The sequence below is a fragment of the Stegostoma tigrinum genome, chromosome 5 (genome assembly GCF_030684315.1).
Source record: "Stegostoma tigrinum isolate sSteTig4 chromosome 5, sSteTig4.hap1, whole genome shotgun sequence".
Taxonomy (NCBI): domain Eukaryota; kingdom Metazoa; phylum Chordata; class Chondrichthyes; order Orectolobiformes; family Stegostomatidae; genus Stegostoma; species Stegostoma tigrinum.
Window position 1 is genome coordinate 118,001,212 of NC_081358.1, and position 15,526 is coordinate 118,016,737.

Genomic DNA, 15,526 nt, shown 5'->3' on the forward strand with positions numbered 1-15,526 from the left:
ATCTCTTTCATCCCAAGTGGGAATAATAAATCAATGCTTCCGAAAAGAAGAATTTCTCAACTAGGCAAAGATTTGGGTCTAACTGACTGGCTATCAATTGATTAATCTTCTCCATTTGACAATACATAGTCATTTTTTTTGGTTTTTGGCAAAGTCACCTCATTCCACTTTGGTTATTGACAAACAAAAATCTGCAATTGCTGGAAAAGCTCAGCAGGTCAGGCAGCATCTGTGGAGAGAAAGCATAATTAACATTTCATGTCCAGTGACACTTCTGATTTCCAGGATCCTCAACTTTGTTTTTTTTTGGTGATTAACAGATTTTGTTCATTTTAGCTACTCGTAATATTTATGCAGACTTGTCTATGCTGTCCATCTTAATTTGTGAATGAGTGGACTCACTCTTGGCCATAAAGTGCATGCATGTTAAGGTTGCATTCTAATAAATAATGTTTATGCATTGTTAAAGGGCAAGTACGTTTCGGTAAGAAAAAAAAAGCAAGGTTCGTGAAACGCATCAAGTTTCTTAGAACATCATAGAATCCCTATAGTGTGGAAACAGGCCCTTCAACCCAACAAGTCCACACTAACACTTGGAGCATCCCACCCATACTCATCCCCCTATAACCCACCTAAACTACACATCCCTGAACACTACGACAAATTTAGCATGGACAATCTACCTAACCTGCACATCTTTGGACTGTGGGAGGAAACCAGAGTACCAGAGGAAACCCATGCAAACACAGGGAGAATCTGCAAACTCCACAAAGACAGTCACCAGAGGCTGGAATTGAGAATGGCAGAGCAATGGTGTCTTTAACTGTTAGACCTGAAGTAACAGAGTCCCACTGGGATGATGGACCTGGTGACAGAGAATGTACAATGTAAAGCTAAAAGAACAGGAGTTGGTTCAGAATTTAAAGGTGAACTCAACATTAAGCCTTTACACAGCTAGCTTAATTTGCCTTTTCTCCTCCTATAAATCTAACACAACTCCTCCAATTCAGATTTAATTAACTGAATTAGTCATTTGCTGCACATCAATACTTACTGCATTGCTTGCAAATTTATTTTCTTCACTTCTTGAATAGCATCTGAGTTTGAATAATCTGTTATGAAGCGTCAGGAAATTTCCTAGTCGGCAAGTTGCAAAGACGATTTTAGAATTGCTTGTGTTTACCTGACAGTCCTTAGTGGCACTGCAATCAGCATTTACTATTACATGTGTCCCCAGCCCAGCCAGTGTGTTTTGGCTGAGCTAGTTTGCAGTACTACCGAAAATACACTAAGTGGGATCATACTTACATCCAAGCAATTCTTATTGAACTTGAGTCTTCAGGTGGGAAGCCAATAAAGCCCAGCAGGTCAAAAAGCATCTGAGGAGCAGGAAAGTCAAAGTTTCGGGCCAAAAAACCTTCATCAGGGCTGGGAAGGGGAACCCAGAAATAAACAAAGAGGGAAGGACTGGGGCTGGGGTAAGGATAAGTGGGATGGTAATAGGTGGATGCAGGTAGCAAGTTATTTGTGAATGGTTCATGAGAAGTGAGTAGGAAGATGAACAGGCGGGCAATGTGGAAGGCAGTCAGGGAGTATGGATGTTGAAGCTGATGAAGTCAAATGTTAAGGCCATTAGGCTGTAAGCTTCCCGGGTGAAATATCAGGTGTTGTTCCTCCAGTTTAAGAATAATCTCACTCTGACTGCAGAGGAGGCCAAGGATGGACGTGTCATCAGGGGAGCGGGAGGGGGAAATTAAAATAGATGGTAACCAGAAGGTCAGGTTGGTTGATGCTTGCACAACGCAGATGCTCCATGAACTAGTCTGAGTCTGCATTTGCTCTCCCTGATATTGGTGACCACACCAGAGGAACAGATCCATTAGATCAGTTTAGAATAGAACTAGGCCTGGAAACAGGATTGAACTTGAATTGGTAACAAAAGCAAGATGTTCCTTGAACAAAACATTTGGTCAATAAAAATACACACAGTTTTTCTTGGAAAAGAACCTGAAGACAGTACTGCAGAACAAACATTAGCACTTCAAAAAAACGCCAGTCCTCTTAGACTTTGCACCAAGCTCATTCCGAAGGATCATCCCTTAAGATATAAAGTATTGCAAGCTTTATAAACTCGTGATAGCTTTTTGAGAGCTCTGAAAAACTTAAACCATCCCAACTCTCAACTTCTCTGTTACTCTCCAGATTCTTTCTGATGATCTAATAAGTAGACCTAACTTTTAAATAGTTTCCTATAACTCCCAGCATCAAAAGCCATTCACAGCATTACAAGAATTTTATTTGAACCCTGTCGTCTACCAATTCTTGCCATGCCCTTTCCCTATCCAGAAACCAACTCCCCACTGGTGTAGAATCAGCTCAAGTCCAATGACCATCACCTACTGTCTATCAACTCTGCAAGTAGCCTAGTTAACCCTGCAATCTTCGCCTGAGTCAAGAAACCTGGGTTGAAGTCCCATCTGCTCCAGAGGCGTGTCAGAACATCTAAAAACAGATTGGTTTACGAAACGTTTTATAAAATAGAGCAGAAAAAAGAAAGAAGCTTGGTTAACCCTTAAGCTCGAATGGTACTGTGGTAGAGTCCCTACTTCTAGCCCAAGAGGCCTGGGTTCAAGTTCCACCTGCGCCAGTGTGCAATAACATTTTCTAATCAGAAGTATTATCTGGTTAACACTAAAGGGACCTGCATTTCCAACAACAAAAAAAAATTGACAATTAGTAAAAGAACCTCAGTTGTGAAAATGTACAGTTCATATTTTCTGGTGTAGGATTTGTAAGCACAAAAATAACATGAACTGGATGAAGAGATAGGAAACCAGATGTTTTAAACACTTCGGTTGTAATAAGATGGGTGGAGGGATATGGATCAAGTGGTGGCAAATGGGACTAGATAAATTTAAGGTATCTGGTCAGCATGGAAAAGTTAGGCTGAAAGGGTCTATTTCCATACTGTACAGTTCAATGACTGAGTTCTGGTGAGGAAGAAAAACAGGTTGGTGAAATACCTAAAAAAAGGAGACCTGCATACCATCCAGCCAAACTACTTTTTTAGCTTACAAAACAGGATAGATCAACATTTTTGTGTTGACTATGATGCAATTCTAAACAAATCCCATCAACTGTACATGAACCATGCCCCTCTACTGACTGCCTGTTCATGTGTCTAAATGTCGCTTAAACTTTACAAACATATCTGCTCCTTCACTAACCCTGGCAGCATATTCCAGGCACACTACCCAGTGTAAAAACATTCCTCACACATCTCCTTTAAACTTTCCCCCTCTCACCTTGGTGGCTGGGGCCGCAGTGGCTCAGTGGTTACCAATGCGGCATCACAGCCACATGGTTTGATTTGGCCTTTGGGTCACTGCCTGTGTGGAGTTTGCACATTCTTCATGTCTGTCAGGGTCTCCACCAGGAATTCCAGTTTCTTCCCACAGTTCAAAGATGTACAGGTTAGATGGACTGGCCATGATAAATTGTCCATAGTGTCCAGGGACATGCAGGCTAAGTCAACTGGTCATGGGAAATACAAGGTTACAGGGATTGGGTGTAGCGGTTGGTCCGGATGGGATGCTATTTGGAGGGTTAGTGCAAACTCGATAGACTCAATGGCCTCCTTCAGCATTTCACAAATTTTTGATTTACAATTCTATTCCCCTAGAAGTTGATTGATCCAAGAGTGAAAGGAGACTTCAACTGTCCATGCACCTCAAGATTTTATGTGTCATTAATCTTGGACGTCTACAGTGTGGAAGCAGGCCATTTGGGCCATCAACACCAACCCTCCGAAGAACATCACACACAGAATCACCCCAACCCACACTAATCCTGTAACCTCAGCACACATGGTTAACTCACGGAGTCTGCACATCCCTTCACACCAAGGAATATTTTAGCATGGCCAATCCACCTCACCTGCACATCTTTGGACTGTGTGAAGAAACCAGAGCACCCAGAGACATAGGGAAATGTGCAAACTCCACACAGACTGTCTAACGCAGATGGAATCAAGCCTGGGTTCCTGGTGCTGCGAGGCAGCAGTACTATGCCACCCCCTTGATATACTTCTATCAAGTCACCCATCATCCTCTGCTGTCACTCTCACAAAAATGACCCAAGTTCAGCCATTCTCGCCTCATAGCTAATACACTCTAATTCAGGCCAAATCTTGGTAAACATCTTTTGCACCCGCCCAAAGGATCCTCCTCCTTCCCAACTGTGGCAACCAGAACTGCACACACTACTCTAAAATGTAGCCTAAAGTCTTATACGGCTGGCAACATGACTTGCCAACTTTTATACTCAATGACCTGACCAATGAAGACAAGCGTACCATATAACTTCTATACCACCTTATTCATGTGTGTTGCCACTATCAGGGAGCAATTGACCTAGACCAAGGTCCTTCAGTCTATCAATGCTCCCAAGGGACCTGCCGTTTACTGAATATACATTCCTCATATTTTTCCTTCCAAAATACATCACCTCGTGTCTGGATCAAACTCCAACTGCTGTATCTCTGCTCAAATTTTCCATCTAATCTATATCCTGCTGTATTCTTGGTCAACCTTCCTCACTATCCACAACTCTACCAATTTCCATGTCATTTTCAAATTTAATCAAACCACCTACACTTTCATCCAAATCTACATATTACAAGCCAAGTTTCCAGCGTCGATCCTGACGGTACACCATTGGTCACAAATCTCCACAGCTGCCCTCTAATGGTTTTAGTCAATTCTGTATCCAACTGACCACGGACCCAAAGTGTCTTAGTCTTCTGGAGCAACCTAAAGGGAGGGACTTGGCAAATACCTTAGTCCACGTAGACAACATCTACTGCTAATCATCTTTATTGCATCCTCAAAAACACAATACAATTTTTGAGACAAGATCATGCCCACATGAATCCATACTGACTAGTCTTAAGTCCATTTTATTTCCCCAAGTGGAAATAAACAGTATCTAAGAATCTTTTGCAATAAGCCTATCATGGAGGTGAAGAACAGTGGCCTAAAATTTCCAGGAGCATTCTGCTGCCCTTCTTAAACAAAGGAACAACAATGGTTATTCTCCAGCTTTCTGGGATCTCACTTGGGGCAAAGAGGATACAAAGATCTATCAATCCCAGCAATCTCCTCCCTTAGCATCCTGGGGTACATCTCATCATGCCTGGGGACTTGCCTTAATGTTGTTCCAAGATATCCAATACCAGCTCCTCCTTAATATCAAAATGCCTTGAGTATCAACAAACCCCTCTCCGAACTTGGCATCAGTATTCACAAAAGGAGAAGTACTTAGCAAAATCCTTAAGAATAACACCTCCTTCCTCCTGCTCCATGTATCAATTCCCTCTTTTATCCTTTGTGATCCTATCCTTTCCCTATCCACTTGCTCCTTGAATAAAATCCATCGGGATTGTACTTAATCCTACTTGCCAAGAACATTTCATGAGATTCTTGCTGGACATTTTGCTCATGCTACTGGGAAATGTTTTAAACCAATTTGATGTAGGAACAGGCATAGGCCATTCAGCCCATGGAACTTGTTCTGCCATTTATTGAAATCATGGCTAATATGTGGCCTAATTCCACACATCTGCCTTTGGCCCATACTCCTTAAAACATTTCCTTAAATATTTATCCACATTAGATTTAAACCTAACAAGTGATCCAGCATCAACTGCCATTTGTGACAGTTTTATATCTCAACCAGCCTGCCGAGGTGGTTCCTACATCTCTACTGAATGGTCTGGCCTAAATTCTCAGACTATACTTACTGCATCTAACATCAAGACACTTGCTTTTCCTGGTAAATACAATGAGTTGGATCTTGGTATACAGAAGACAACTACAAAGTTGGCAGATGACAGGAAACATAGGATAACTGTATGGAACTCGAAAATGACATAAGTAAGTTGACGGAGTGGGCAAATAATTGGCTATTGAGGTTCAATGTAAGGAAATGTGAGGTGAGGCCCTGTGGTCAGAAAAACATGTAAGATGAGAACAGCAGCTTGGGGAAAATCAGGTGTACAGATCATGGAAGGTGGCCTGGCAGGTGAAGGAGTAATCAAAAACAATAGTGCTCTCAATATTATTAATAAGGGCACAGAGTACAAGAGCAACGAGGTAATGTTAAACTTGTATAAGACACTTATTAGGCCTCAGCTGAAGATGTGTATGCAGTTGTGGGTGCGGCATTGCAGGAAAGATATAAATATTTTGGAAAGAACACAGAAGTAAATTTACTAGAATTGTTCCAGGAATGATAAACTTCAAACTGTGAACAGATTCAAATCGGTTAGGGCTGCTCTTCTTGGAAAGAAAGAGGAGATTTGAAAGACATTTGTTTTCAAAATCCTGGGCAGACTGAACAGAATAGATAAGCTTGAAAAAGAAACAAGAACAAGACGGCAGAGATTTAAAAGTGATGTGCAGAAGAAGCAACAGCGAATAGGAGAAAAACTGTTTTTTTACACAATGAATTGTTTGGGTATGGAATGCACTGCCTAGAAGTGTGGCAGAGGCAGGTTCAACTGAGGCATTCAAAAGGCTGCTGGCATAATTATTTGGACAAAAATATTTTGCAGAAATATGGTGCAAGGTTAAGGAAATGCAAGTAGAAAGCAGAGCTGGTGCATACATGATAGGCCAAATGGTATACTTCTGAACTGTTATTATTCTGTGATTCTGTCACCGCACCCATATCCAGAAAATATTTAAGGATTATGCCCAGGGCCCCCGCAATTTCTACCTCACTTCCTTCAAGTCCTCGGATGAATCCCAGCTAGGCCCCGCACCTTGTCAACTGTGTGTATCAGTCTAAGACTGGAACCCTCCTAAAGGCCAATTTTCCTCCTCTGTCTCCGCTGCCTGGGCAGCATCCACCATTTTTATAAAGGCAAATGCAAAGTATTCATTTACACCTTAGCAATGCGTTGTCTCAATATGTAAATCCTCCTTATGGTCTGTGACCAGTTTTACTCCTCCTTTAACCACTATGTATACCACAAGACAACCTTGTGCTGCTATCTCATAAGGGACTAGTGGACATACAGGCCAATTAAGACAGGTCAATAAAAAGGGGTCTAGTCAGCATATGTCATTTATGCCTTGGCTAATAAAGGCAGGAGTTTAAAAAGCAGGGAGGCTATGCTGTAGCAATATGAAAATTTAAAACAAAAACTGAAATTGCTACAGACTCAGCAGATCAGGTAGATTTATGGGAAGAGATGAGAGGAATTTACTAAGATGTTGCCTGGGTTGGAAAGGTTTGGGCAGATTGAGGAGACAGAAAGGCCATGATTGTGAGCAGAATAGATAGGGTACCAGGAAAAACTTGCCCCATCGATGGAGGGATCACTGACCAGGGACCAGGGAACAGATTTAAAGGTTTTTAAAAGGAGCAGAAGTTTCAGAGGAGATGTGAGGAAAAGCTTCTTCCTCCAGACGGCGGTGGGAATCTGGAACACTGCTTAACAGTGGTAGAGGCAGAAACCTCATAACATTGAAGCAGCATTCAGATAAACACTTGCGATGCCAAGGCACACAAGGCGATGGGCGAGGTAAAGGAAACAGCATTAAAATAGATTTTGGCTGGCCCATTGAGTATGTGCCAAAAGCAAAGCCTTTTCTGTGCTGTGACCTTTGACTCGATAGTTCATCTACTTCTCTTATTTCTAATTATTAAGTATTACTCTTGGTACTCAACTGTACTTGGTCTCATCTGTCATTACTGTTGGTCTAGATCCACTTGTACTCCAGATCAGGTAAGGTTAGCAGATTTCCTTCCCTAAAAAAGAACAGTGAACCAACTGGGCTCTTGCAGTAAGTGAGGATAATTGTCTTGCACACAATTACAGAGGACTCACTTTATACTCTAGAGTTATGAACAGAATTTAAGTACCACCAGCTGTCACTTCCATTCACTCGTGAGATATTGGTGTTACTATCTTGGCTAGCATTTATTATCCATCCCTAGTTACCCTTAAAGTGGTGGTGAACTGCCTTCGTGAACCACTGAGGTCCTGTGCTGTAGGTAAACCTATAAAATTCTGTTAAGAAGGGAATTCCAGGATTTTGACCCAACGACAGTGAAGGAATGACAGTATACTTTCAATTCGGATGGTGAGTGACTTGGAGGAGAAGTTGCAACTTGTAGTGTTCTCGTAGATCTGCTGTCCTTGTCCTTCTAGATGGTACTGGTTGTGGGTTTGGAAGGTGCTGAGAGAGAAGCTTTGGTGAATTCCTGCTGTACATCTTGTAGATAATACAGACTGCTTCTACTGAGCATCACTGGAGGGAGTAGACGTGATGCCAAATCAATCAATCAAGCAAGCCAGCTGCTTTGTCCTAGACTGTATCAAGTAGCTCAAGTGTTGTTTCAAAACTGAGGAAGGGTCACCAGACCCAAAACATTAACTCTGTTTAATATCACAGATGCTGCCAGACCCTCTGAACTTTTCCAGCAACTTGGTTTCTGTTCATGATTTATAGCATCTGCAGTTCTTTCAGAGTCATTGAAAAAGGCAACATGGTTGTCATAGTTGAATTTGAACTGATGATGTTTCCAGAAAATTGCATTACTACCCTGGTGATCAAGGGTCTGGATTAATCTTCAAATATCCCCATCAGTTAGAGAGTAACTAGAGTTCTCAAACACATTCAATAGTAGCACATCAGCCTAACAACAATGTGTGCATTCCGACCAAAAAAGGGAAGGCTTATAGGGATTAAAGATGGTAGTTCAGCACGACAATTGCGAAGGTCTTAGTGGGAACCAGCCAAACACCCATTAACAATTCTGAACAAAATTAGTATTCATCAACAGAATACATGCATTCCTTAATCCTTCTGTCATCACCTGGTATATTTCTGAAAGTATTGAAAGTTGGTCAAAAGTGGAAGAAAGGGGATCCACAGGTCCCATAAAATATAAATATTAGACAACTGGCTAGATGGTGATATAGTGACATCACCACTGGATTAATAATTCAAAACCCAAGAGTAATGTTCTGGAGCTTCTGTTCAATTCCTACCTTGGTAACCAAGTAAAATCTGACTTAGCATAAAAACCAGTCTTAATCACTATGGAGTGACTACTGACAATGGTACTGAAAGCCCATCTGGCTCACAAATATCCTTTCTAGAAAATTTATTCTCCTTACCTGGTCTGTTCTACATATGACTTCAGACCCATAGCGGTGTGGTTGACTTATTACTGAAGCAATCAAGAATGGACAACAATTGCTGTCCATATCTCACAAATGAAGTCTAGAGAGCATTCTGCTGGAAGCTGACTTGATTTTTTTTTAGGGAAAGGTTAAAATAATACAAACCTTCTCTCCATTCACCGAAACACTAACAATTCGTAGAGAGACTTGCATCCATCGTTCAGTTGGATTAAACATGCTGAGAGATGTTTGCGATGCTATTCCAACACAACAGGAGTTCGGAAACTTCAATTCCTCTGGGACCAGCACTTGACCTAACAAAAAAGTTATTTTGTAAAAAAAAGAACAAATCTGCATAAAGAAATAAAAAGCACAAACTACATAAAAATACATACTTCATGAAAGTTCTAAAATAAATCGATAAAATAGATCAGAAATAACTTGGCCGGTTTCATGTAACTATCTTTTGAGGGGAAAAAATATACTGGGACCTTGAATACGTCCTTGTCAAATTTATCACTTATTTCTCCCCATCCTGACTCACTACAAAACTGATACCTCAAACCAATTCAGTTAAATTATTCGCTGCACTGTTGAACCAGTATATCATGAATTGAAGTCTTATTTCTGAGCAATTGGTCTGGGCAAGAGCTCCAGATTCATTATTGAATTACCTAACCAAATTTCTCCCAGTTACCTTCAGGCTCATATTTACAAGTTGGTTTGAAAGTCAATGGGGGAAAATAAATTCACCAGTCCTACACTATCCCTACGCAACCGGTTTTGGTGGAAAGATTTGAATATGTGGCACATTGAAGCAAAACAGAAAGAAGTGGGGGTGTTGACAGAGGGAGGGATTTGGAGGGCATGCATGGGGTTGGGGGGGGGGGGGGGAGGCAGGGGGCAAGGTGGAAATTAGATATGCCACAGCTTCAGATGAGCTTCTGAAAAAGAACTCAGGATGCTGTTTAGGCCCCTGATATGCAGCCTGTAGGCTCCAGTATGTGGGCATGCTCTGGAACTCATGAACCCACAAATCAAACTCCCAGCCATGGGTCAACACTCCCCCTACACCCCACTAGCTTGTGACTACTTCCGGGGAAGGTAACGGTTTGGGAACCTAATACTACATCTCATCCTGTCAAGCTAGGGGCACCACTCCAGTTCAGCCACAGGTAACAAGTGAGCCAAACCTTCAGCTGCGGAGAACAAAGCTACAACGTTGTAGATTTTGCATAGGGCAAGATCATGTGGTGCATTGATTAGATTAGATTTCCTACAGTGTGGAAACAGGCCCTTCGGCCCAACAAGTCCACACTGCCCATTGAAGCATCCCACCCAGACCCATCCCCCTATAACCCACACACCCCTGAACACTACAGGCAATTTAGCACGGCCAATCCACCTAACCTGCACATCTTTGGACTGTGGGAGGAAACCGGAGCACCCGGAGGAAACCCACACAGACACGGGGAGAACGTGCAAACTCCACACAGACAGTTGCCCGAGGTGGGAATCGAACCCGGGTCCCTGGCGCTGTGAGGCTGCAGTGCTAACCACTGAGCCACCGTGCTGCCCTCTCCTAACACAATGAGGTAACATAACATCTTGTTACTAGTGAGCATATGGTTCTGTACAATATAATAAAATGTGAGGCTGGATGAACACAGCAGGCCCAGCAGCATCTCAGGAGCACAAAAGCTGACGTTTCGGGCCTAGACCCTTCATCAGGAGAGGGGGATGGGGTGAGGGTTCTGGAATAAATAGGGAGAGAGGAGGAGGCGGACCAAAGATGGAGAGAAAAGAAGATAGGTGGAGAGGAGAGTATAGGTGGGGAGGTATGGAGGGGATAGGTCAGTCCAGGGAAGACGGACAGGTCAAGGAGGTGGGATGAGGTTAGTAGGTAGGAGATGGAGGTGCGGCTTGGGGTGGGAGGAAGGGATGGGTGAGAAGAAGAACAGGTTAGGGAGGCAGAGACAGGTTGGACTGGTTTTGGGATGCAGTGGGTAGAGGGGAAGAGCTGGGCTGGTTGTGTGGTGCAGTGGGGTGGGGGGGGGGGGGGGGGAAGAGAAGGGGGAAACAGGGCTGGATTTAGGATGCGGTGGGGAAAGGGGAGATTTTGAAGCTGGTGAAGTCCACATTGATGCCATTGGGCTGCAGGGTTCCCAAGCGGATTATGAGTTGCTGTTCCTGCGACCTTCGGGTGGCATCATTGTGGCAGTGCAGGAGGCCCATGAAGGACATGTCATCTAAAGAATGGGAGAGGGAGTGGAAATGGTTCGCGACTGGGAGGTGCAGTTGTTTGTTGCGAACCGAGCGGAGGTGTTCTGCAAAGCGGTCCCCAAGCCTCCGCTTGGCTTCCCCAATGTAGAGGAAGCCACAGCGGGTACAATGGATGCAGTATACCACATTTGCACATGTGCAGGTGAACCTCTGCTTAATATGCAAAGTCATCTTGGGGCCTGGGATAGGGGTGAGGGCGGTGGTGTGGGGGGCAAGTGTAGCATTTCCCGCGGTTGCAGGGGAAGGTGCGGGGTGTGGTGGGGTTGGAGGGCAGCGTGGAGCGAACAAGGGAGTCACAGAGAGAGTGGTCGCTCCGGAAAGCGGACAAAGGGTGGGGATGCCCCAAGATGACTTTCCATATTAAGCAGAGGTTCACCTGCACATCTGCAAATGCGGTATACTGCATCCATTGTACCCGCTGTGGCTTCCTCTACATTGGAGAAACCAAGCGGAGGCTTGGGGACCGCTTTGCAGAACACCTCCGCTCGGTTCGCAACAAACAACTGCACCTCCCAGTCGCGAACCATTTTAACTCCCCCTCCCATTCTTTAGATGACATGTCCATCATGGGCCTCCTGCAGTGGAACAACGATGCCACCCGAAGGTTGCAGGAACAGCAACTCATAATCTGCTTGGGAATCCTGCAGCCCAATGGCATCAATGTGGACTTCACCAGCTTCAAAATCTCCCCTTCCCCCACTGCACCACACAACCAGCCCAGCTCTTTCCCTCCACCCACTGCATCCCAAAACCAGTCCAACCTGTCTCTGCTTCCCTAACCTGTTCTTCCTCTCACCCATCCCTTCCTCCCAACCCAAGCCGCACCTCCATCTCCAACCGACTAACCTCATCCCACCTCCTTGGCCTGTCAGTCTTCCCCGGACTGACCTGTCCCCTCCCTACCTCCCCTCCACCTATCTTCTTTTCTCTCCATCTTCGGTACACCTCCCCCTCTCTCCCTATTTATTCCAGAACCCTCACCCCATCCCCCTCTCTGATGAAGGGTCTAGGCCCGAAACGTCAGCTTTTGTGCTCCGGAGATGCTGCTGGGCCTGCTGTGTTCATCCAGCCTCAGATTTTATTATCTTGGATTCTCCAGCATCTGTAGTTCCGATTATCACTGGTTCTGTACAATATAGTCTTAATGCAATTAGAGTGAATTAAGCTATTTTATTAGTGTGAGGATCTGAATTTTAAATGTTATTTGATTTTGCTTTGATGTTCTCAAAAATAAACATATGAAGGTTTAGCTGCAGTTTCATCTCAAAGAATATATTGGAACAAATTACTTACCAATATCTTTCAGCTGAAGTCCACCTGGCCACTGATCAAACATGCTTATTCTAGATGGTTGGTAACCAACAGGCTGTGTTATAAAATTAGAATCCAAGGGTACAGCGTGCGCACTGTAAAACTGCGCTGAGTTAAGCATTCTTGTCCCTAATTTAGGATCAAGTGGATGAATATTCTCCATGAGCACATGAGCACCAGGTAAACCAGCTGCAAGGCTATGCAAATTCGATGACAAAGTATTGCCCAAATAGCATGAGGTCAAAGGCACATTTAAGCAATTGGCAGTAGAAGTCAGCGTTCCCAGATACTGTTGCGCCAATGGAGTTGTTAACAATGAATGCCCAGTAAGTAATGCTGGGGCTGCCATGGGCACATCTGAAGACGTTGCTGGAAGTTTAAAACTCGAAATCGGTATACATCTATAATCAGAATTTAATGGTGGGAGAACACTTAATCCACTACTGGCTGCAGAGGGAGCATTCACTGATTCTACACAACGTACTCTGTGAATCTTGTCCTGCCCAGATGCACAAACATTATCAGCTTTTTGTGGTACAGATGGATTTTCATATGCCATTGGCTGGCCTGATGCTGAAAGGAAAACATCCAACCGCTGCTTACTTGGTTGAGTCTTTGCTTTCTCAGATTGTGGAGAAGATAGGTTATCAGCTGTTTGTGAAACACATGCTTTTTCAACCTGATTCTCAGGACTTCTGGCCTGATCACTTGGCTGTTTATCACAACCCAATCTTCCGTGCTCATAATTTGTTTTATGTCCTTCCAGTGAGCTTGAAAAGATCAAATCACTTGAATTAATTAGAGTTTGATCTGGTGTTGGTGTGGGACTTGATTGAATAATTGTTGTGCTTAGCTCAATGGTTTGGTCATTCTGTGGAAGAAAATGACATTTTTAGCACAACACAAATTGAATTGCAAGGTGCTGGCAGAATAGTTTCTTGGTAAAAATTGCTCAGAGGGCTGTATTAATGTGCAAATATAACATATCGACTGGTGACTCCTGTAAAGTAAACAATCCATTGTTTTGAGAGATTTCACTAACGTTTGTGTGAAGTAGTTACAGGCCTAAAAGCCTGGCTCCGATGTAGAGCCAATCTGCCTGGTTTCAGATTCCTCTACCAGAGGAAATAATTTACATACCTGAAAACATCTCAATTTGATGAACTATTAATACTCAAATCAAGGGAATGCATTAGCCAACTCTATACAGGTAGTCTGCATCATCAATACCTCAGTTGAATGGGTTAAGCTAAAATCGAGTTTTTAAAAATTTTTCATGGGATGTGGGCATTGCTGGATGAGTCAGCATTTATTGTCCATCTCTAATGGCCCTGGAGTAGGCGGAGATGAGCTGTCTTCTTGAACTGCTGCAGGTATTCCCACAATGCCATTAAGGAGTGAGTACAGAAATTTGACCCAGCAACAATGAAGGAATGGTGATATATTACCAAGTCTAAATGGCGAGCAGATCAGAAGGGAACCTATAGGTGCTCCCACATAGCTGCTGCCCCTGTCCTTTTACGTGACAGATAAGCAGACAGATGTTGGAAAGGTGTAGGAGCAACGATTTAGTGGGAGATTTTAATTTTCCCAACATTGACTGGGATTCACTTAGTGTTAGGGGGTTTAGATGGAGCAGAATTTGTAAAGAGTATCGAAGAGGGTTTTCTAGAGCAGTATGTAAATAGTCCAACTTGTGAAGGCACCTTACAGGACTTGGCGTTCGGGAATGAGCCCGGCCAGGTGGTAGAAGTTTCAGTAGGGGTTTACTTTGGGGACAGAGATCACAGTTCCCTAAGTTTTAGAATACTCATGAACACAAGGTGAGTGTGGTCCAATAGGAAGAGTGCAAAATTGGGGAAGGCCAACTACAGCAAAACTCGGCAGGAGCTGGGGAATGTGGATTGGGAGTAACTGTTTGAGGGTAAATGCAAATTTGATGTGGGAGGCTTTTAAAAGAGAGGTTGATTAGAGTTGAGGACAGATTAGGGAGCCGTGAATGACAGGTGAAATTGCGAGGTCAGCAAAGAGGAAAAAGGAAGCATACATAAGGGTCTAGGCAACTGAAAACAGGCAAAACTTTGGAAGAATAATCGGGAAGGTAGGACCAATCAGAAATGAGGAATTAAGAAGGATAAAAGGGGGACATGAAATATCTTTAGCAGACAGGGTTAAGGAAAATCTCAAAACCTTCTATTTCTACATAAGGAGCAAGAGGGTAACGAGAGAGCGAGGGGGATGGCCCACTCAAGGACAGAGGGAATTTACGCAAGGAGTCAGAGAAAATTAGCGAGATTCTTAATGAGTACTTTGCATCGGTATTCACCAAGGAGAGGGACATGACAGATATTGAGGCTTGGGATTGGTATTTGATTATTCTCGGTCAGGTCAGCATAAGGTTTCGGGGGGCGCGTGGGGGAGTGTTGGGTATTCTAAAAGGCAGTAGGATGGCCAAGTCCCCAGATCCAGATGGGATCTATCCCAGGTTTCTGAGGGAAGCGAGAGAGGAAATAGCTAGAGCCTTAACAGATATCCTTGCAGCATCCTTGAGCACAGGTGAGGTCCTGGAGGACTGGAGAATTGCTAATGCTGTCCCTTTATTTAAGGGTAGCAAGGATAATCCTGGTAATTATAGACTAGTGCGTCTGACGTCAGTGGTGGGGAAGACGCTGGAGAAAATACTGAGGGATAGGATCTATTTACATTTGAAAGAAAATATGAGCTTATTAGTGATAG

At 43.5% G+C, this 15,526-nt stretch overlaps 1 protein-coding gene across 1 annotated transcript in view; it reads right to left on the reverse strand.

Moving 5' to 3' along the window:
* LOC125451748 (centrosomal protein of 192 kDa-like) overlaps positions 1–15,526 on the reverse strand; it is a 214,670-nt gene that overhangs the window by 99,746 nt on the left and 99,398 nt on the right. Inside the window, exons 32-33 of the mRNA XM_059646356.1 lie at positions 12,773–13,661; positions 9,362–9,510 (exon numbers count right to left, since the gene is read on the reverse strand). Coding sequence (XP_059502339.1) covers positions 9,362–9,510; positions 12,773–13,661 — 1,038 coding nt within the window. The remainder of the gene's footprint in view (positions 1–9,361; positions 9,511–12,772; positions 13,662–15,526) is intronic.